Below are 21,979 nucleotides of genomic sequence, written 5' to 3'. Positions count from 1 at the left end.
CAGAAATCATGTCATTATATAGTAAAAAAAATTGGAGTTTCTAACTTTTACAACTTTGGATGAGAAGGGAAGGGATGGAAGGAGAAAAGAAACTGTAGGGAGTGGAAGTTGGAAAGGAGGAAGGAATACAGCATTAGAGGGGCCTTCTGTGAAAGCAATAGGTTCGATCCTATATTTCAATTTTTTTTTTAATAAAACCAATGCTGGAAAAAACCAAAAAAACAAAAAACAAACCAATGCTGAGCAGTGCGACATTGGCTCCATGGCAGAGTTTTCGCCTGCCATGCCAGAGACCCGAACTTGATTCCTGGACCCTGCCCATGCCAAAAACAAAACAAAGCAAAAACAAAGCAAAGCGAAAACAAAAGCAAAAACAAAACACCGATGCTATTTAGAGCTCTAAATGCTTTATACAAGAAAAGTCCTGACTATGTTATGAAAGTTCAGTAATACATAGATTAATGGAAAAAGGTGGAATGTGTTCAGTTGGATTTGGACTATTTTCAAGTAAGAGGTTAATGTATATTATCTGGAAGAGAGTTCCATTAAACTGCATCAGCACTCTAGAAGTTTAAAAATTCAGATAATCCTGGCTAGTAAGAATCTGAAATTTCCCTGCTCTCCTTGAGGAAGTCCATATTTCGAAGGGCATCACATAATTTGTTTATCATCTTCGTAGATGTGTTCTGTCTCAACTCTAAAATGATGTTCCTCCATTATCCGTGTACTCTTCATTTTTATATATTTCCTTATTTAAGAAGCTGTATTCTAATATCAAAATACATTGTAAAATTAGAGAAGATATACACATGTTGCATTTTTTTCAAAACATATCAATGTGATATGTATAATAGTGGTTCCAAACTTCACTTACACCTCAGAAGGTTCCAAAAAAACCCCAGATACAATAACAGAAGTAACAACAAAGGATATCCTCTTATACTTTGATTTTATAGGACCTCTATCCAAACGTTATTACACACTCATGAACAAGTAAAGCAAAATGTTTAAGATGGAAATATAATGACATTTTATTAAAGTGTTTAATTGCTAGAATAGCTATAATTAGGGATTTTTCCTAGTTTCTGTAGCTTTTTAATTTTTCTACTTACTCTTGTTATTGATCGTGCCTGATTTAGAAATATATCACTTTCTGTGGCAGGTTGTGCTTCAAAGGTACAAAAGAATAATACTGTAAAATGTCTTGGTGTTTATGTATATAACCTTATTATTATTATTTGCAACGCTCACACATAATAAGGGCAGTTGAACAGTTAGCTCATTGTTACTCTCTAATTTTGCAGATTAGGAAATTGAGATTCAAAAAAATGGTGTGACTTGCCTAGAGTCAGATAATAAGAACTAAAGTGGAACAGAGATCTAATTCTTGGGTTCTACTATGTCTCATTCCTTTTTAAAAATGAAAAACATACATGTTTGATAATAGTGAGTGAGTTGAGAAGATGTGTGATTCTTACAGAGAAGTTAAGGAATAATTTTAGGTCTTGGATTAAATATATGTTTGTGTTTGTTTGGTTTTCATCAATTAAACTAGTCAGTAAGAAACTAAGTTATCTGCATATATGGAGTAACCGCTTACATTCATTTGTATGTGGCTATTGGAATAAATCAGTAATATTTAAGTGATAATAAAAGGCTTTATCGTAGGAGGATGGAGAAATTGAAGTGGTATTAGGGCATTATCTCCACAACCAGGAGTTCATAGGATTCTGTAGAGATTGTTTAGTTCAGTCTTAGCTAAAACAGGGATTCTAGAGATCACATGCTAGAATATTGTGAGAGCGGGGCAGCTTCAGTATCTTTAAGCAGCTCGTTCATTTTCAAATACTGATCTTAGAAAATTATTGTTTAGATTGAGGTAATTTGTGCTTTATTGTAACTCAGAAATTAATTAGGGAGATGAAATATCTAGCACATCACATCAGACAGTAAAACTGAGTGCTAAATTATAGATTCCTGATGCTTAGTCCCTTGAGATTTGAGAAGAAAGGGGTCTGAGAGAGCAAGAACAGCTGCGAGGAGATGGATATAACCCTGCTGAAGGGAGAGAATTCCCTATGGCTGGGTGAGTGATATGGAGTGGGCAGTTTTACAGAAGGAGGAACTGAAGTATTGTCAATAGCGTGTCCCTTTTGTAGAGCAGTAAAGGGACCAGGCAGATGGGAGCAGGGAGTAAATATGAAAGCACGGATAGGACATTTTGCCTGTGATTGGACAAGCTGCTGTGCGTCAGGTCCCGAGTTAGATACGGACAAAGATATGACTAAGGCATCGTCACTGATCTCAGGGCATCGGGACTAATGGAGAGACAGAAGCAGCTATAATGCTGAGTTTTTAATTCTATGTAGTGACAATCACAGGATGCTGTAAAAAAGAAGCTAATGCAGAGGGAGAAAGGGGACTCACTTAGGGCAGGGGGCGGTTCTGAGAAAGAAGGGAAGGGGAGAAAGACAGCAGTCTGAAGGAGTAGAGCAAAGTAAATGAAGACCAGCAAGTAGTACAGTCACATGCTTAGAAAGACACAACTGAAGTTGAGTAGATGAGGTGAACAAAGGAATTATTTTTTAAAGTGAGCTGAACAGAATGGATATGTGTTTGAAAGGGCAGATGTATACTTAAAGAGGTAATTTGTTACATGTCTTGGATGACATATAAGGTATCATTAGTATTCAGAAAAGCATTTTCATATTGGCTTAATTAGTTCAGACAGCTAAAAGTGCTGTCTACATATTAATAAAATCCCGTTATACCAGAAAGGCCAATGTTCAGAAATTACTTCTTTTAAACAATACCCTGGCAGGAGATAACTAAATGAGGGAGGAAGGAAAGGCATTTTATTCAAGTTATGTGATAGCAAATTCTTCTTGGTAAAACATTTAACATGTGTGAGCTTTTTAAAATAAGACTTTGTGTAAAGTGGACAGTTTCTTCATGAATGATTGCTTTATTAGTTTCCAGAACCGAGTATTCTGTCATTTTTTAGGTTTTCTTGTTAAAAGAAATACTGTTGTCAGCTTTTTTTTTTTATGTTTAAAGGACCACATTGGATTTAAATTTAATTAACATATTCAGAGTGGTCTGTTATTTTAATAGATCCTGTAAATATATGTAGAGTGAATATTATTATACCATTTTAAAATATATTTATATCCTGAGAACCAAAGAGATAAAGTTTCTGGCTACAGATAATAATGTTGGTCAGTGGTAAATCTTGGATTTGAACTAGATCTGACGCTAAGCCATAAGTCTTTTTATCACTACTTTGATTTTGGCAATTTTTTATAACTCTTTGTGATTATGCATTAGTTGGTAAAGTCAGAGCATAGGGCTCAGAGTATCTTCAGACTTAGGGCAATGTCTTGATAAAAACACATGATTTTTCAGTTTCATCTATATATTCATACTTTTCTTCTCAGATGCCCAGACTGTTGATGGGTTTGTAGTGGTTGGTTGATTACTTGATTTAGACTGCCTCCTAGGCTGTGATCAGCCAAGCAGATGTGGATTTTATTTTGAAGTTTAAGATTTTCTTGGGATTCTCTTTATATAAAATAAAATGTTGACAATTTTCCAATTCTGAATCTCAGCTTCTTCTTCCCATTTTAATGATAAAGATTGTACATAGCAGCCAGAATTTCCTTTTCAATCCCTCAGTGTTATGAAAGTATTTCACACCAATATAAAATTTCTTTGCAAAATCTTATCCCCCTTTTCTCCCTGCTCCTTCTGATAAACTACATTCCTTTATGTTCTTCCTATGATCTCAGATTCACATTTCAACCTTTATTTTGTTTGGCTAAGCAATGTTTGGGGACCAGTTAAAAGAAATAGAAACTTCCCTGGCGTCATATGTCTATCCTTTTGTTCTCATTTCTTTTGCCTGATGGACGATTTTGATCAAGAAAACTGGTTAAGGAGCCATAGAAATAGAATCAAATATAGGGCTTTCAGACTGACCTCACTTAAATATCTGTTCTGTGTTAGCCTTATTCAAGGCTCACTTTCTACTGTTTGTGTTTATTATATACTTTCGAATGCCTTTTATTTGGTCTCAGCTCGTCATTTTAGTCCTTATATATTTTAACTTTGTTTGAAATTGGCTGTAAGGAATTTGTTAAAAATTTAGAAAGAATGATTTGTACTGTTATCAGGTATTGCAGCTTTTTGGTTCTATAATACAAAATGTTTATGCATATTACCATCAGTTATTAACTAAGCAGCTCCAGCAGGTCACTTCAACTTCATTGTATAAGGAAACTTGACTTTTCCTTATGTACCAAATGGGAATAAACAGTGCCTATTATACACGGTTGTTGGAAGGTGTTCGGTCCAGTGTCTAGCTCCATATTGTATATAGTGATCTAAGAAGTCCTTCCTATTGTCTGCCCTTCTCGTTGTTAGCAGTGCAATAGTATCTGAAGCAATATTAAGTATGAGCATGCTTGCACGCACACATACACTTGTTGCACACACACAGAGTCCATATGATTCCTTAGGCACCAGAGAAATGGATTTATATAAACTGAACAGATCTTTCTTATATGCATTTATGTTGCCTTGGCCTGGTAATCTATGGTGAAGAATGCAGCGAAATAGGGAAAAGACTGATAGGAACTATTCTAACTTGAATCACACTTGTAAGTGAGCATATATTTAAAATATACAGTGTACGTTTTCCTTTTGATATATAAAATGAAAAAGAAATTAATACTTAGAATGTTCACTTACAAATAAGTTGCACTTGCTCATGCAAAAAAAATGGCATATTGATTCATTTTTACATATTATTTTTCCTATTCCGAAGTAGCGCATGCTTATTGTAGAAATCGAAGTATTTCAGGAATGTACAGTTCCAATGTTCAGTGAGAATGTTACTGCTGATTTTCTTTTCCAAGGTGTAGAATATTCTTTGATTTATGAAACTCATTTTTGACCCAGACCAATAGAATGGCTGTAACATTTTCACAAATAAAGTGTAGCTAAATCTGGGCTTCTGATACCTTGCCATCTGGGGGATTTCATTTTACTTTGTTGCTTTAAAATTCAATGCAGAGAAGTTGTTGACTGTAGGGGAAATAAAGTTAATTCAAATTTTAAAAATGTATAATGTAGCTATCATAACAGCTAACACTTACTCAGAGCTTACCATATTTCAAACACTTTCCATGAATTCTTTTAGAAAATGAAAGTCAACTGAAATACCTACCCTTCCTAGATCCACAGATGCTCAGGGCAAAATTTTATTTTATGATTGGAAGGGAATTCAAAAATTCCTCCAAGTTTACTCCCTTGCTATGTATAATGTATGTTAATCTTTCGAGGAAAAAAAAAAAACAAAAAAAAACCCCTCAGATCTTCAAATCTTTTGGTATATATAATTTTCAAGAGGTTTAGCTATTTCTACTCTCCTACTACTTCTCACTCCTACGTAGGGTACAGAATTTGAAAGCTATTCATCATCGGCATTCATAGGGTACCTAATGAGCAACTAGGTCAGTGAATTTCAGATCTAAGCTTCTCTAGAAGGGCCAAAAGGATTGCCATCCACTTTGACATGAGTTCTTTCTCTCTTCATAATACTTTAAAACATAAGACTCTGATTTAAGCCTTCATTTTAAAACAGAATTTTCCTGCAAAAGAAAAGAAATAGCTCTGGGTCTAATTTAGTTTTTCTCAGCATAGAGATACTCTTGCAAGACTATTTTTTTTGTGTGGTGCTGTGCTTTGACATGTATTGCTTTTTTGTATATATGTTATTTATCACAAAAAAGAAAAAAAATGCGGAGGAGTATAACAGAGAAGACAGGATTTAACAAATGAGTATGACTGCCGAATCATTATATTGATATTTCTTTTGGTTTCCAGTCTCTTGGAGCAGCTAGATGAAAAATTGAAAAAAACGTGGAATTGCAATCTGTACCAAACTTTAAAATTTGTTCTATAACTACTTGTTAAAATGTACTTGCAAATTTATTACTTCTTTGTATGTATGTTATATTTCATAATAAAAAATTAACTAAAAAAATTAAGTCTTCCAATACAGGAAAATGGAATGTCTTTCATTTATTTAGGTTTTGTAAGACTATTTTTAACAAGTGGTTATCCAGACATGAATTTATGCAAAGAGAGAACCCAACTCTTTTTCAAGATGCCTATCCATTTTTACTTTTATATATATATATATTATATTCGAGCCCGGGTCTCCAGCACAGCAGGTGAGAATTCTGCCACTGAGCCACTGGTGCACTGCCCCCTATCCATTTTTTAATAGCTCAAAATATTCTTCTCATATAATCTAAGATATACCTTCTTTTTTCTGTAGGACTTCTACCTTTAAGAGCAACCTCAAGTCATTTAATTTTCCAAATGATTTCCATGAAATATATTAAAATAGCTGCCCACATCTTGCTTACAATTCCCCTCCAGTGGGACCTCTCTTTAACAGAACCTTTTACGTGATAAGATTTCTAGGGCCTATTCAATTCTGATCACCTTCTCAAGTCCTCTAGTTACTGATGTTTCTCCTCAAATGTCACTCCAAAACATAATTCAGGGTTCCAGTGAAGCGTGTATTGGGACTTTTACCCTGTTTGATTTATGCTCTGCTTTAACGTTAATTTGCCTGAGGAGTGTATTAGTTTCTTTTTCCCTAGTTTTTTTAAAAACACTTTTTTTCTGTATGATGTCTTGTCAAGGTATGTCTCTCCCATCCTGTGTTTCTCTCCCTGGATTTTGAACCTGAATGTATTTGTTATGCTTAACTTGATTAGGTAGAATCTTGATTTTGGCCTGCTGATGTTTAGACTTTGGATTCCCTAGGGTGTTCTTTCTAAAAAGGATTCTGTGACCACATGTCATGCCTGCCTTAGAAATTCATGGTACATTTTCACATGAAAAGATTCTGAGAAATACTGTTGTAGATTGTTTTATTTAATTATGTTTAATGCAGCATTTATTTAGGCATAGTTTTTTTTCGTCTTCTTTTTTTTTTTTTTTTTTTTTTGCATAACATCTATTTACATTACTTGGAATAATATTCCAGGAAGCACTGCCTAAGTCTATTGGGAGAGATATTATTTTTATTATTATTTTTTTGTATGGTGTATGGTGGAGGTCACATTACATTCTTTTTCCGTGTGAGTCTCCCCTTATAACACTACCAGTTGTTGAATTTTTTTTGTATTTGGGTTTTCTTTGTCTGTTTGTTTGCTTGTTTGTTTGGGACATGGCACGGGCTAGAATCGAACCCAGATCTCCCGTGTGGCAGGTGAGAATTCTACCACCGAACTACTCTTGCACCCCTGGGAGAATTTTGATTTTCAGAGCTATCTCTGTAAGATTATATTAACTGTAAGTTTGATGTGTCTTAAAGTTCAATCCAGTTCAGTAGTTAAAATATTAATTGCATAGGATCAAGGAAGAATTCTTTATATATCATCAAAGAGTGTTCCTAGATTTCTGTAACTATGAAAGAAGGAAACATCTACATTCTTGGTGGATTGTTGCTGTAAACTTATTTCAGAATTTTGAGTTTAACAGGAAAAATTATTATTTTGTTTCAGGAATCCACTTTTTCTACTGTGTTGAAAACTAGGATTTTTCCCCCCTTACCCTGATATTCTTCATGTTTTTTCTCTATTATTGTCAGGGTCCCTGACCAGACATAAAAATTCTTGCAGCAAACCATGCTAAGCTCTATTATAGTATTTTATTTATTTCTCACTACTCTTCAGGAGTATCTGCCATGAGGAAAACTTGCTATTTATAGACGAAGTATATAAGTTGCTGATAATCCCTTAAAAAATGCTATAGTGGAATGCTTCAAAACCAGGTTTAAAAATTAACAGAACATGACAGGGAGACATCTCCAAATATTTTTATATTTTCATAAATTTTAAAAAGATAGTCTACTTTATTGTTAAAACTTAATGTCTAGATGCTCCGCATCAAATGGTTATTTTGGTTTATAGGGATACACTTCTGGGAAAATTTTTTTATGCATAGTATCTGATTAATATGCAGATGTTCTGCATAAATGGCCCTTGGTGGTCTTCACATCACACAGATAAACGAGGCTTTTGCCCTGTGGACTATCATTGTTTATAGAAACTATTAACAAGTGTGTTATGTGAATGACAAGAATCCCATGGGCACATAAGTTTGGGAGAAACTAAATAATATACCTCTTCTTGGAAAGTCAGAGCACACATTAACATATTAAAGATTCTGAGAAATCCTGTTAGATAATGTTTTCCAAACTTATTTGAGCATAGGGACACATTATTTTGTTTGTGTTTTCAGAGATTGCCTGTTGACACTGTTCTCGGTCCTAACTAATGAAGTGGATTAATGAAGTGGACTTTTCAGCCCACATGTTGATTTGGCCATTACTGACTGACTTTGATCTGGAGCATTTAAGACTCTTTCTGCCCTTTTAATAGTGCACCCTCCTTTCCTGCAGCCAGTGCTAAGAACAGTAGGTCCTGCTTAGAGTGGAAATATCCACAAGTTTCCTCCATGTAAACAGCATTCATCCAGTCATGTTTGAGGACAAAGTAGTGATGATATATGCTCTGTGAGGATGCGAAGAAGTTTCAATGATGGGCTCCCTCTCTGCAGTATATGTCCTAGTGCAACAGAGAAGATATAGTTAAAGAGCTCTAATAAAAAGAAGTATTATAAAGGCTTTCAGAATTAAGGCAAGGGAAAGAACAGCCCCCATCTTTAAGGTCATGAAAGATTTGATGAAGGAATTGAGATTTGAAATAGTCCTTGGCGGTTGATGAATTTTTTTTTTTTCCGCATAGGCAGGCACCGGGAATTGAACCTGGGCCTCTGTCATGGCAGGCGAGAGCTTTGCCACTGAGCCACCATGGCCCGCCTGATGAATATGTTTCTAATTTAAAAAATGATTTATTTTTATTTTAAATTTATATTTATTTATTTATTTTTTGTATGCTGTATGGCAAGGGTCACATTTCATTCTTTTTCCATATGAATATCCCCTTATTGCAGCACCATTTGTTGAATTTTTTTGTTTGGTTGGTTTTTTATTTGCTTGTTTGTTTGTTTGGGAAGTGCATGGGCTGGGAACTGAGCCTGGGTCTCCAGCACAGCAGATGAGAATTCTACCACTGAACTACCCTTGCACCCCGTTTATGTCTTTTTCATAGTCCTTAGTTTGCATTGATTGCCTAAGATTTTTTTCTTTATTGATAAAATCAAACAACGTACAAACATGAACATTCTTAACATATGAACGTTCCATACTTGCTGCACAATCGGTGGCTCACAATATCATCAAATATGTGTATTCATCACCATGATCATTTCTTAGAACATTTGCATCACTCCAGAAAAAGAAATAAAAAGACAAAAGAAAAAACTCATACGTACCAAACCCCTTACCCCTCCCTCTCAGTGACCACTAGTATTTCCCTCTACCCAATTTATTTTGACATCTGTTCCCCTCTTATTTATTTATTTTTAATCCATCATCTGTCCATGCTGTAGATAAAAGGAGCATCAGAACAGGTTTTCACAATCACACAGTCGCTTTGCAAAAGCTCTATCACTATAGTCATCTTAAAGAAACGTGATTGCCTAAGATTTTGATGAGTAGAAATGTGGAGACCCGTTCTAGGAGGGAAACAGGACATAAGGAAAGGCACAGGGTTGGAAAGTCGTAATGCTTACGTGTAGAGATGGGTGATTCATTTAGATAATCTAGTAGAAAATAGTGGTGATTAATAATATCATGTGACAAGAAGACCATGAAATCCACTGAGAAGCTAGCAAGTTATAATTTATGGGAGGTTTGCCTAGAATTCCAGATTGCTCTCTCTCCTTTCTGCCTGTTCTCCCTGTTGTCCTCTAGGGAATGTAGGCAGTCAGATGACCAGGCTGTAATTTAGAAGGATGCTTTAAAAAGGTTGCAGTAAAATAAACTCTGAACCAATCCCAGCAGTTGTAAGTTTTTAAGACCACTTAAAATGACAAGCTGATGAATGATTTACTATTCAGAGTTTTCTAAAAGTGTGTGCTATTGTTGTATAAATATTTATTCCAGTACTGAGAACTACTCATGTGGTACTATGCTGCTAGCAGTGAGAATCTTAAGGAAGAATCACTTCTTCTTTTGAATCTGATAAGTCATCTTCATTCAGAATTAACCCGATGCCTGATGCTATTCTACTGAGAAGAGGAATACAGAGCATGTTTAGCTGTTCTTATCTTCACTCAGTGTCTGTCCTAACCTGATTTGTAAGATGTGACATTATACTTTATTCTCTTCCCAAATCCTAATGTCAGGTGACATCTAGATTATAGAGAGGAAAGAAAATTTACCAATTAATTTAAAAAATTTAAGGCGCTGTGCAAGGGGTGGGAGGTAGAGCAAAAGAAAAATTAGACAAAAAATCCTTTAAATAACTGATTGATAATAAAATTAAGCCCATGCCTATGCCATAATTGACTATGATGTATCTCGCTTTTGCGCCAGGTAAAATCAAATAATCAAATCTAAGTAATTGCAAGCTGTGTTTTAACATGTTCTATATGGGTGGGGAGGGGAGTTTGAAAGATCGGAAATGACAAAAATATATACTTTGATAAATATTACGTCTTTATGAAGCGTACTTACTCCAGTTTGGTTCTAATCTTATAGGAAGTCAGAACTTCGCATTAACAAAGCGTCACTGGCGGATTCTGGAGAATATATGTGCAAAGTGACCAGCAAATTAGGAAATGACAGTGCCTCTGCCAATATCACCATTGTGGATTCATATGGTAAGAGATACCAACTGCATTCTATTTCTCTGTAGGAGGCGCAAATTGGATAAGTGGTAAGTTGTGTGCATTGGTGTGTTATATCTCATTGTCAACAAGTAAAAAAGATGGCAGGGAAACCATTGGTTTCCGGTGTCTCTCCAGAAAACCTTTTGCTCCCTGAAGTGATATAAACCTGAAATATCCATAAATTCAAAAGAAGGATTTAGATAAGATCATGAATAGTCGATGCAGATGGGGTTGCTAAGAGGAAGAGGCTCCCCCTTTTTTAAGTTGGACGGGGGTGTAGTCGAGTCTTTGGCTCTATTAGCACTGAATACAGTCTGATCCAGAGCTGGCAATTCTGATGTGTTTAAACATTGTTGTTTTTTTATATATGTTTTTAAAATTTGCATCTGGTTCTGGGTAGTGGAAAATTAGGCCTGTTAATTTTGAAATTAGGAGTTTTAGGGGTAAGGAATTTCTTACTATGTACAGGTTTCACCTTCTTTTGTTAAATAAGTTTTACTAGTCGTTAAATAAATGAATGACTTAGAGGTAGAAGGTGACACCTACCCACCAAATACTTCTGGGAGTTATCAGCAGGAAAAGAAAAGAACCAAGGCTGGTGATTATTTGTTTCACAACACTTAAAACAGTATTTGAGGAGTCATCTGTAGGGTTTGTTCATGATTTAGCAATTCTTGTCTAAATCTCTAAAATATGCAAAGGCTATTTCAAAATATTAGTGCTTCTTTCCCACTGTGATTTATGGCATTAAATATAACTCTCATAAGATCCATTATCTGTTGTAAAAACCAAGCCTAATTGTATTGAAAAGAGGGTCCTCTACAAGGACATAGTCTTTTTTTTTTCTAAAGATGGGATTTTTAACTTTTATTTTGAAATAATGTCAAACTTACAGGACAGTTGCACAAATAATGCTAAGCCCACACAGAGAACTCCAGCTTACCCTTACCTCTGTGCAGATACCCAGATCCACCAATGTTAATATTTTGTCACAATTGCCATTTTATTCTGAAGGACATGACATCTTATATCAATAAGGTAAAATGCCAGATCAGCCAGGGAAGAGTAAAAGTAAGTAAGGGTTAATTCCACAGGAGGTTGATGTAGTTTGGGTCAGTCAGTCCATATAGGAGTTAATTAGGTAAGGAGAAGAGAGTAGACAAAAATATAGAACAGTGCTGGGAAAATCTAGGTTAGTGTCTAGTCCCCAATGGACCTCCCAGAGAACTTCTCTGGTTCAGTGTAATCAAGGTTCATTTACTTTCGTTTTAAATATCTCCATCCACCGAGGTGAGCAAACAGTGAAAAGAGTTATTCCTATTTTTAGGAGCCATGTTTACAGTTTAAAATATAAAAGCCATTTAAGATTTATATGAGTAAATATAACATCATTCTATTTTTTTAGTCAATGCAAGTTAATCAATAGCATGTTGCCAAGGTGATTTTACACCATGTGGAATTTTATTGAATGCTGATAAAAGTAAAATTTAATTTCAGTGGCTTTCTTTTTACTCTCTGCTGTGCCATCTTTTGAAACTTGTTCTGAGTTTGTTGCTAGATTGGTTAAATGTGTCTTTTCTGGTAAATGTTATTGAATTATGATTTTGACACTTGAATTAGATCCATGTAGCCATGCATTCTATTAAGACTCAAGAAAATAAAATTAGCATTAGTATCAGGGGTCTCACTGAGTGCTTACAGTAGTGTTATGTTGATTATACCATGGTTTTTGATTTATTGGATTAAGCAACTAATTAGGTACTACAATATTATTCCTGGCAAAATCCCATAGGGTTCCTTTTTTATTGACTTTCAGTTGCCCAAAGTTTGATAATTTTGCTTTGCAGATTTCTCACACAAGGGAGACATCCAATTCATTTTTCCATATTAATTCTTTCAAGTCTTAGAGTGAGGTTCAAATTTGAATATATAGTATATATTATATAGCATTGACCAGTTGTAGTGTAGATAAATGAAAGTAGGAGTATTTTTGACAATGAAGCTTATCTGACTAGAATAAAGAGAAACTCGTGGAATATTATATCTAAATCATTTTTGACCCACTGAAATTCTTTAAGAAATGGATCCTTACTGACTTATTATTTAAAGCATCTAAGGGAGAGAAGTGAAGAATTTCAGTTACAGTGCATGGTGGGCTTGTTTTAATTTTCTTTGAAAGTTAGGGATAGATTTTCCTTAGTCAACCTTCTCATTGTATTTGAAAAGCAATGGGAGACTTAGGTTAGAAATGAGAATTATTCAGGATCACAAAGCTATTTAGTAGCAAAAGGGCACTAGAACCCAGCTCTTTAATTCCTAGTATAGTAAGGTATAGTACTGTACCTCACTATGTGTTTGAGAAGCAGTGAATGAGGTGAAAGGATCCATAAAGGAGAGAGGATTTCCTTGGGGAACAACTACAGCTTCATTATCATTTGGCTCGAACAGGTGGAATTATGTTCAGGGAATAAGCAAAGGGTGTTGGTGACTCTTCTCCGTAGTGTCCCTACTTTATTGTGCCTCAGATGCTTTGACTTTTCTTTCTGTATATCTTCTCAGTGCTCCTTCTGCTTTCAACTGTGTTTCTTTCAAATTCCAAATTTTTATCTGGTTATGATCTGATTTGGCCATATTCTTCCTCATAGCTGCTTTTTGTATTTTTTTTTTTTAGGTTTCAGCTTTATATCTTGCTGCTTCAGCCTTTTCTTGGTTGCCAAATCATACTCCCTTTTCCAAGAACCTGATTGGCCCAGCCTCTCACTACTTTGTAAAAGTTTATTGTGCCAGGTCACATCAAAAGACCTAGAGGGCTTACAAATCATCTATCCTCTAGGTTGTTGCCCACTCCTGGCTCAGCCAGGGAGATTGAAGGCCAAAACCTTGCTGCCTGGAATCATCTCCTCTCCAGGCAGGTTGTGGGTAGGGCATGCTGCTCATGCAGGCCTGTTGGCTTAGTAGACCCCATGATGGTCAACACCAATGTGTTTTATGTATTGGGAGACATACTTTTCCCCCTACATCTCAGTTGGCTTGATTATATGCAACTGAAAAGAAACTATGTAATTCTGTTTCTTCACCCTCTTCCACTGCTGTCTATCATTTTGCTATAATCGGACCAAGGCTTGTGATCAAAGTCTCACAATGGTTGCACAAAAGCACTTATTCAAATAGAGAAAGGAATCTTTCTACTGTGATTATAAACTTTGCTACATGGCAAGCCATCTCTTCCTAAATGGATATTTGCTGTCGACTTTCGGTTGATAGAGACTGGGGTTCTTAGGAATTTCTTATTTCCATGGGGGTCCTAGAAAACAAATCCTTAAAAATAAAGAGCATGTCGAAATATTACGTAGAGCTCCCCTTGGGATTTGAATTTTTATTATCCGTGAAATATCAGTCATTTTATTTATTTATTTTGTTTTCTACCAACCACCTATCAGATATTTCCCCAAGATGTACATGGCCATGCTTTGGCAATTTCTTTGTAGAGCTCCTTGATAAATAATCTTGGCATGTTGCTTCAAGCTAATGACCTTAATTCATTCCCTTGCAAGTTATTCCTGGTGGTTTGTTTGATTATTTAAATTCTCACAGGTACTCTTTTAAACTGAGATATTTAGAATATATATGGTCCAAGAGTCTTAAGAGAAATGACAGGAAGGGGGTGGGCTGCTGTTTGGTACTACGTTTAATTCTGTTAACATAGTTATACTAATTGCTATACTCAAATTCACTTAGATCATAAAAATCTTCCACCCAACACTATGGACTTTCTGTAGTGCAACTCATACTTTAGATCTATCAAGATTGACAGCGAGATATAATTGAAATGATTTTTAAAATCTAAGAAATTCCACTTGAAATGAAATGCTTGAGTAAAATGATCTTCAAGCATTTTGTAAAGAATATGTACATAGTCATTTTGTTAATCTAGATTTTAGAAATGTATATATTTTCTGCCTTTTCAGATAGCTTTCAACCCCTACCTTAATTAGAGTAGGAAGAAAGTAGAAATATATAAACTTATCCAATCTGCTGATTACTTCTGGGACTATGTAAGTCATTGGAGTCCAGTTGAGTTTTCATGTTAAGAAGGATCTCATGGGCAGTCATCATTAGATGATGCATTACAAATGGATTCCTTTCATGAATTCGTATATGGTGATTTAAGAGACCACATGTACTATACTCACACAGCTCCCATAATATATGTTCATTTTATTTATAGTTTATTTGGCTTGGTCTTTAAATAGGAAATCTTAATTCACAATTAATTCTTAGATAAGAAACTATATGAAAACTCCTGGGAGAATAATAGACCTAACCGGTTTTCAAATTAATAAAGTAACGCTTGTCATTTTAAAAGATTAATACAGGAATATACAGCTAATCAATCCTATCTTCTACTAAGATTTCATTGTTTAATAAGGAGAAAAACTATTTGAGTGAGATTCAGGATTCCACAGAAACAGTTGAGCTCAGAAAAATACAGTAGCTGTTTCATTTGAGATAAGACAGAAAAACATCATTTCCATAAAATTTGATTAATTTATCAGCTGTTGCTTTAAAGAAATCAATATATGTGGGTATTAGGCTGAGCCTCATCAGTTTATTGCAGTGTTGTTAGAAATACCATGATATTGTTGAATAAATTCTGCTCATGTTCTATGATTTGCAAGGCAGCCTAGTTACTGTGTCTGTTGTACTATATTGTAGAATATTCCTGAAGACTAATAAGGAAGACAGTATGGGTGGAACAGGTAGAGGATTATTTTCCATGTGTAGTTTCCATCCTGTTTCTATACGATTTATTAATTTCAAAACTGATTTGCTTAAGAGTAAGCAGTCATTATGCCCAAGAAGAATTTGGTTACTCAAAAGAAGTTCCTGAGGTTGTCTTTATCAATGCTAGGAATTAAATAAGTGCATCAATTTTAAATCTTTGAAAAACTTGCTCAAAATTTTTACATGCATGATAATGAACTATAATTTTAGAAAAAGTCACTTAATTGGATGTTTAATATATACAAGACATATCATAGGTGTTTGTATATGTTTGTGTGACTATTTCACCAATACTCCTGGTAAAATCTCAAACAAATCATACATATATAATAAGAAGAAACTTCTTTTCCCAAAGGTATTATTTTTCAGACAGTGCAACTTTTTGTTGAGATCAGATTAAATATATGAAAAAAATCACTCAAGCATTACAAATGTATACTAATGTTTCTTATGTTTACTTGTCTATACAGCATAGTTTGCTCAGCTGTGTTCAATTCCTGGTGATTTTTTTTTTTTAATTCCTGATGATTTTAAGTCCTCATTTATTTGTACTAATGAAGGAGGTGTCCTTTATAAATCCACAACTTTATTAAACTGTTGAGGAACCAGTATGTTACTTAAATAAACATCAAGGAGATGGCAGGGCTTAATAATTTTTAAGTCTGTTAGTATAACACAAAATCATTTTCAATCATATTTGTGATAAAAGATTGCTTTTAAAAAACCTATGAATTCTACCCATAACACACAGAAAATGCTTGCAGAATGATTTTAATTAAAAAATTAATTTTTCTTTTTAGCAAGATTTTTTTTTTAATGAAGGCTTCTTTAGAGTAGAAAAGTCTAAGTTCTGAGTTTGTAGTTTCCCCAAGATTCTTCACAAGGTTTCTATTTAGAATCATACTCATTAAAGATGTTTTTAAGGACCCCAGAATAAACATCTAATTTTAGGAAGGAAGCTTATTTTCAGTAGTCTCTGGGTGAATATATCTTTGTAGTAATCTCTTGAATATATCTTTATAATAGCCTCCTGTCGTGGTATTTTTAGGTAACATTCAATTAGAAAAGGAAACTTTATGATTAACCTTTCCTCTAATCTGGGATCTTTTATGTTGGAGGTAGAAAAGCTCTGATTTTTTTTTTCCTTGGAAAGTCACAGTGGACAACTACTTAATTTGTTAAAAATAAATTTATGAAGAGTCTTGATATCCATGTAGGGCTTGGGACTTATGCCCACTCTGTTGTACACCTTGAATTTAATACTTCAGTCTGTCTGTAATGTCATTGAAGGACAGAATGGTGAAGCTTTTATCTTCTAATGTGACACTTTGAAACAATACAGGTGGAACAGGATAGAGGAATATTTTCAATGCATAATATCCATCGTGTTCTGCACCATTTATTAATTCAGAGCTCCTCTGCTGCTTTAGAGTAAGGATTCATTTTCAGCAAGAAGAATTTAGAGACTCAAAGATGTCTTCTTCTAGGAATTAGCAGAGGAGAACAGACCGTTTGAACTCTTGATAAAAAAAATTCCCCCCAGATTAAATTTTCCCCAAAAAGAGTCATTTCCTTTTCTGCAGCCTAGCTAAAGAAAGCTAGCTGTAGCTGCTTCAGAAACAAGTATCTCCATATTCTCAATTCAGAAGAGCCTCTGTTTAGAGCCTACTGCTTGAGTAAGTCTCAAGGATATCATACACCTTCGCGTACTAATTAGCTTCCTTTCATATTGTCACATTTTTTCATGGGTATAAGAACCAATATGGGCAATTTTGATGGTGATTCCAATCTCAGTCCCCCTGATGTTTGATTAGAGGACCTTCCACATCTGGTAGGCACATTTGGTCCTGCCTAAAGTATATTTCTTGTCTCTATATATTCATATGTTAAATCTGATGTTTATTTTTAAGGATCCTGCTGAATCTCACATGACATCTTTTTTTTTTCCTTCCAACTCCACAAAACTTTTATTCTTAGAGGAGCCTCAGAGGTTGAAGAGGTATTATCCCTTAAATTGTTCCCTCTTACCTGCTAGACTAGTCCTATAATGGAAACCCTAAATATTCGTATCTATATTTAAAGAAAATTGCATTGATAATGAGCATTTTTGACCATATGCTAATAGGATATTAATTCAAACATAAAACGATAGCATAGATGATCTGCTTAGGATTTTTAGAAGGATGCAGTCATTTTTGTACAATAGATAATGTCACAATAGGTCCACCTTATTGTTTTGTCCTGGCCTGGAGTGTGAACCAGTATTAAGTTATATGACAATACTTATATTCACAGTGGAGATTGAATGCTATCAGTACATTTCTACATCTTGCTCGGCTTCATAAAACTATGCTGTATTGAAAATATTAGTTCCTAATACACTGAAGCCCTTGTCAGAAGAACTGAATGCAGAACTAGTTAGATGATACAATTGCCCTTTATTCCATCATAAAGGAAGTAAGAAAGAACATCAAACTTTGAGCAAGATTGCCACAATCCCCAAGATAACAGTTTATCTAGAAATGTGCAGTTTCATTCACTTCTTTGATTTGGACGTTGGCTACTTAACTATATGCCATGCCCTGAGTAACTGGAATATTTATCACCCATCTTCGGTACCACTGAAAATTTTATGTAGCATTTGATTCCAGAATTTGATTTTACCCCCAATCCTAACTAGAAACATTGCTTTTGTTTCTGAGCAAAAATATAATTCTCCAAAGACCTTCATTTCAACAATCCTAATTACATCACTAATCTTGAATGTCTTGACTTTCTTGGTTCTGCTATCTCTGTCTTTTCTGAGGAGCCCACTGCCTCTTTGCCCTATATTCTCCTTCACTGACCCCAGTGGGGATGGTGCATTCTTCCTTATTATTCTTGTACTGCCCATCTCCTGCCTTTTGCCTAAGAACCGTTTGGACTTCTTTTTTGCATTTCTCACTCTCTTCATGACTAAAATTTTGGACTTTCATCATCCTGTTACACTACTTCCTTTCTTGAGACTCATTTTTAGTTTGAAGGCAGGCCGTGGTACTGGCTCCCAGCCTCCTGGTTAAACATCATAATATCCTATCACCTTTTCTTTTTTTCAGAGATCATCACTGGCATGCCAGCCTCAACTGAGAGAGCATATGTGTCTTCAGGTAAGGAAAATAAGCTCGTCAAGTTTTACTAACCAGAATGACAGGCTTACATACTGGCTTCTCCCACTAATCAGGACCCCTCTGTCTCCACTTTGCAGCTGTCTTTGTTTTCTTGCTTCCAATATTTTCCTCAACCTTGTTCTGCCTTTTTGGATTTTACTTAAGGAAGAATGGTTCTTGCTGTATGTGTGCACTTAGCCTGAGGGACATGCATGAGAAAGAGAAGTCTAAATCTAGATGCAATTTAGTGACATTGGACATGTAAAGGAGGTGTATGAGTTACAACTTTTCTTAGCTGCCTTTGTTGTCTTTCATCCTTCAAAGTTTAGTCCTGGACGATGTATCTGATCGCTGATCTTTTGGTCTTCTAAATGACCAGTTGTGGGTTACTTGACTTAAAAATATATATAGCCTAACTCAAAATGTTGTTGCATCTTTTGTGTTCGTTTGTTTGTTTGTTTCCCACTTGCCTGTAGTATTGATGGATAGCAGTTGTAGTTTGGGTAGATATTGAGTACTAAGTGCCCAACTCTAATTCAAGACTGTTTCTTGAATGTTAGGTCTTCAATCTCCACCTCTAGTAGTTTCTGTTAGCCACCTGAGCTTTTAGATAGATTTACGTAGTGCTTGTCTTGGGAATTTGGATTGAGTATAATAACTATTATTTCCTAATATGTGACTTGAATCTTTATAACTTTCTGGCTGCTGAATTTCAGTCCTCCTTGGATATTACAGTGTTTTGTTTTTACTAAAAAAAAACATGATTCTTTTTTTTCTGCATGAGTTATGTTTTATGCTTTGTCTGCATTTATATACTGGTGTTCCTTCCTCTATCCTTGCTAATTTAAGAGAATTTTGCTACCTTAGGTCCCCAACAGTTGTATTATTTATTTTTTCGCATGGTTTATTAGATGCTAATATAATTGTTCTTTCAGCTTCTTGCATGGAATTTATTCTGCATTGTGCCTGATCAGGATGTTTATGCAATTCAAGTCTCCTGAAAATATTCCTTCCTTCTCTTTTTTTTTTTTAAATGTATGCATGCTAGGTGCTTTCATTCTCTCTGAATGTGAGAGTTGTTCTGTTTGGTTTCATGTTTCTTAAAGTCAAGACCACACCTAAGAGAAGGAATTTCCTGTGTACCTGTAGTGTGGATCTATGCAGGATAATATTGCTAGGAAGGGATGTAGCAATTGGTGTATTGGGATACCTTGGCTGATGCGCTGATTCCATTTTCATCTCTTTCAAAAGTCTTTGAGTCTAGTCCACAGAAATATTCCTTTGTGGTCCTTGAATAACCTTGTATCTTCCTTTGACTTTGAAATGCTTCAGCTTCTCTACTGCACTCTCTCCTAGTGCTCTCTTTCTTCTGGGTGATACCCAAGCCTGGCAAATTTCTAATATTTAGAGTCCAAAGTAGCATGACTCAATAAGACCTCATTCCACTTTTATGTTTTGTAGAGCCCCCCATTAGAATATCAGTATCAACAGAAGGAACAAATGCTTCTTCATGTAAGTATCTTTCAATATCCTGCTTACACGTTTTTAACCCAGAAAAATATCTGCTTCCTGAGTTTAAGAACAGGATGGTACGAGCTGTGTGGGATAGAAATAGCCTCCTACAATACTTGGAGGTCACTCGATCCCACCTCCACCGCCCCCCACCTCCTCCCAAAAGCTACATATAAATACTAATAGATGACACAAATGTGTTCAGATAATATAATTTTTTGAATGTTGGAAAATAACTGTGTTACCTCTGTGTCTCTGTTCTGGATAAGTAACAGAATACAATGCAGATTGTGTGTGTGTATTACAGCTTATCTTGATGCCGTTAGCAATTGCCTGAGGCCTGATACCCAACTCTTTGGAGTCTATTCCAAAGCTCCTCGATTCTCATATAAAGTTGGCTGTGATGGAGTAAGGCAGCTATATATAGATGCCCTTAATTCAAATTTGATAGCAAGTGACTAATTATGAAAATGTTTGAAAGCAAGTCCCTAGGCAAGATCTCAGATTAGTTTTCATCTGTTTAATGTGAAATGTGCTTTGTGCTTGTGGACTTCTACAACTGTTAGATTGATTGGTGCTTTGTGCTGTGTCTGGGGAACTTCAGAAATTAGTAAGGACTAGAAGAATAGTTTCTGGTACTTATAAATTGAGAATAACATACTGTTAAATTTTGATAGCCAACAAGGGAATTAATCAGACCTTGAAAATAAAACTTTAATACCTAACTACAACCTTTCTCTTCCTTATTTAGCTCTTTATTTAAAGCTTGTTTCTCATTTTGACAAGCTCTTCCGTAAATAGCTGTTCTCAATTATTCTATTCAAGCCTGGAGAGTATTCTTAAGGAACGATTTTCTTTTGCTATCAGCATGATAGGTAACAATAAGGTGTATACTTTCGGCAACCAAAGTATTTTGCCAACCTGTTTAACTAGATCCAGTTTCATATTGAAACCTTCTCTCCAGGCTGGTGGTACCAGACTTGAACTGTTTGGTGTAAATGTACTTTTTGTTGCATGGAGGATTTGGTATTTTAGCTATACTTCAGCAAGATAAAGCATCATTTGACTGGATCTTTGGAAACAATATAGTGAGATCAAATAGGAAATTAAATGCTAGGGAAGAACAAATTAGCTTCCTCTGTGTTCTTAAGGACCCTCATTACGTCCTCTGATATGACAATCCCCGCTGGGAAATTGGGGTGGTTGTTATTTAATTGTAGTTATAAAAAGATCGATATAATTATATGGGTTTTAGATAACTAGCATTAAGTAATCAAGTCAGGCTTTGTTTTATTTTTAAGTGTTTGATATATGAAAGCAAATACTAGTTGGGTTTTTTTATTTGTTTTTGGTTTTTTTTTTTGTATTTTGTCTGATAATAATTTCCCCCTGCACGAGTCATTGAATAAAGTTACTGGTACTTTTGTAATTGGACCCCCTCATCCTCTCATTTATGGGACATTGGGTACTGTCCTTAGGTATGCGTGGGAAATTTTCGAGTGGAAGAAAAAACCCTTCTTTTGGCTTTCCAGAGCTTTAGGGAACTGAAATGAATCTTTCAGTTTACAATTCTGTTCACTGCAGTACTACTGAGAGGGAAATAATTTTGAAATCTGACTCTGTTCCCTAACTCTCAGCAGAATTAGTTCCTGATATTTGGTAATGTTTTAAGAGAGAGAAAGAAGTCTTTGTGTACCATTATGCTAAAATATTCCAGT

At 35.0% G+C, this 21,979-nt stretch overlaps 1 protein-coding gene across 4 annotated transcripts in view; it reads left to right on the top strand.

The window, feature by feature from the left end:
- The window catches only part of NRG1 (neuregulin 1), a 1,096,123-nt gene that overhangs the window by 926,322 nt on the left and 147,822 nt on the right, over window positions 1-21,979 (top strand). For 2 of the 4 annotated variants that reach the window (XM_077144415.1, XM_077144414.1), the window contains exons 3-5: window positions 10,688-10,809; window positions 18,699-18,749; window positions 20,211-20,261. In XM_077144415.1, the coding sequence (XP_077000530.1) occupies window positions 10,688-10,809; window positions 18,699-18,749; window positions 20,211-20,261 (224 nt within the window). Of the gene's footprint in view, window positions 1-10,687; window positions 10,810-16,442; window positions 18,219-18,698; window positions 18,750-20,210; window positions 20,262-21,979 lie in introns of those variants that run through there. The other 2 variants (XM_077144416.1, XM_077144417.1) reach the window with 2 other exon arrangements.

The sequence above is a fragment of the Tamandua tetradactyla genome, chromosome 26 (genome assembly GCF_023851605.1).
Source record: "Tamandua tetradactyla isolate mTamTet1 chromosome 26, mTamTet1.pri, whole genome shotgun sequence".
In the NCBI taxonomy this organism is placed as follows: Eukaryota; Metazoa; Chordata; class Mammalia; order Pilosa; family Myrmecophagidae; genus Tamandua; species Tamandua tetradactyla.
The sequence above is the reverse complement of the archived record's forward strand: the minus strand, read 5'-3'. Positions and strand labels throughout refer to the sequence as shown.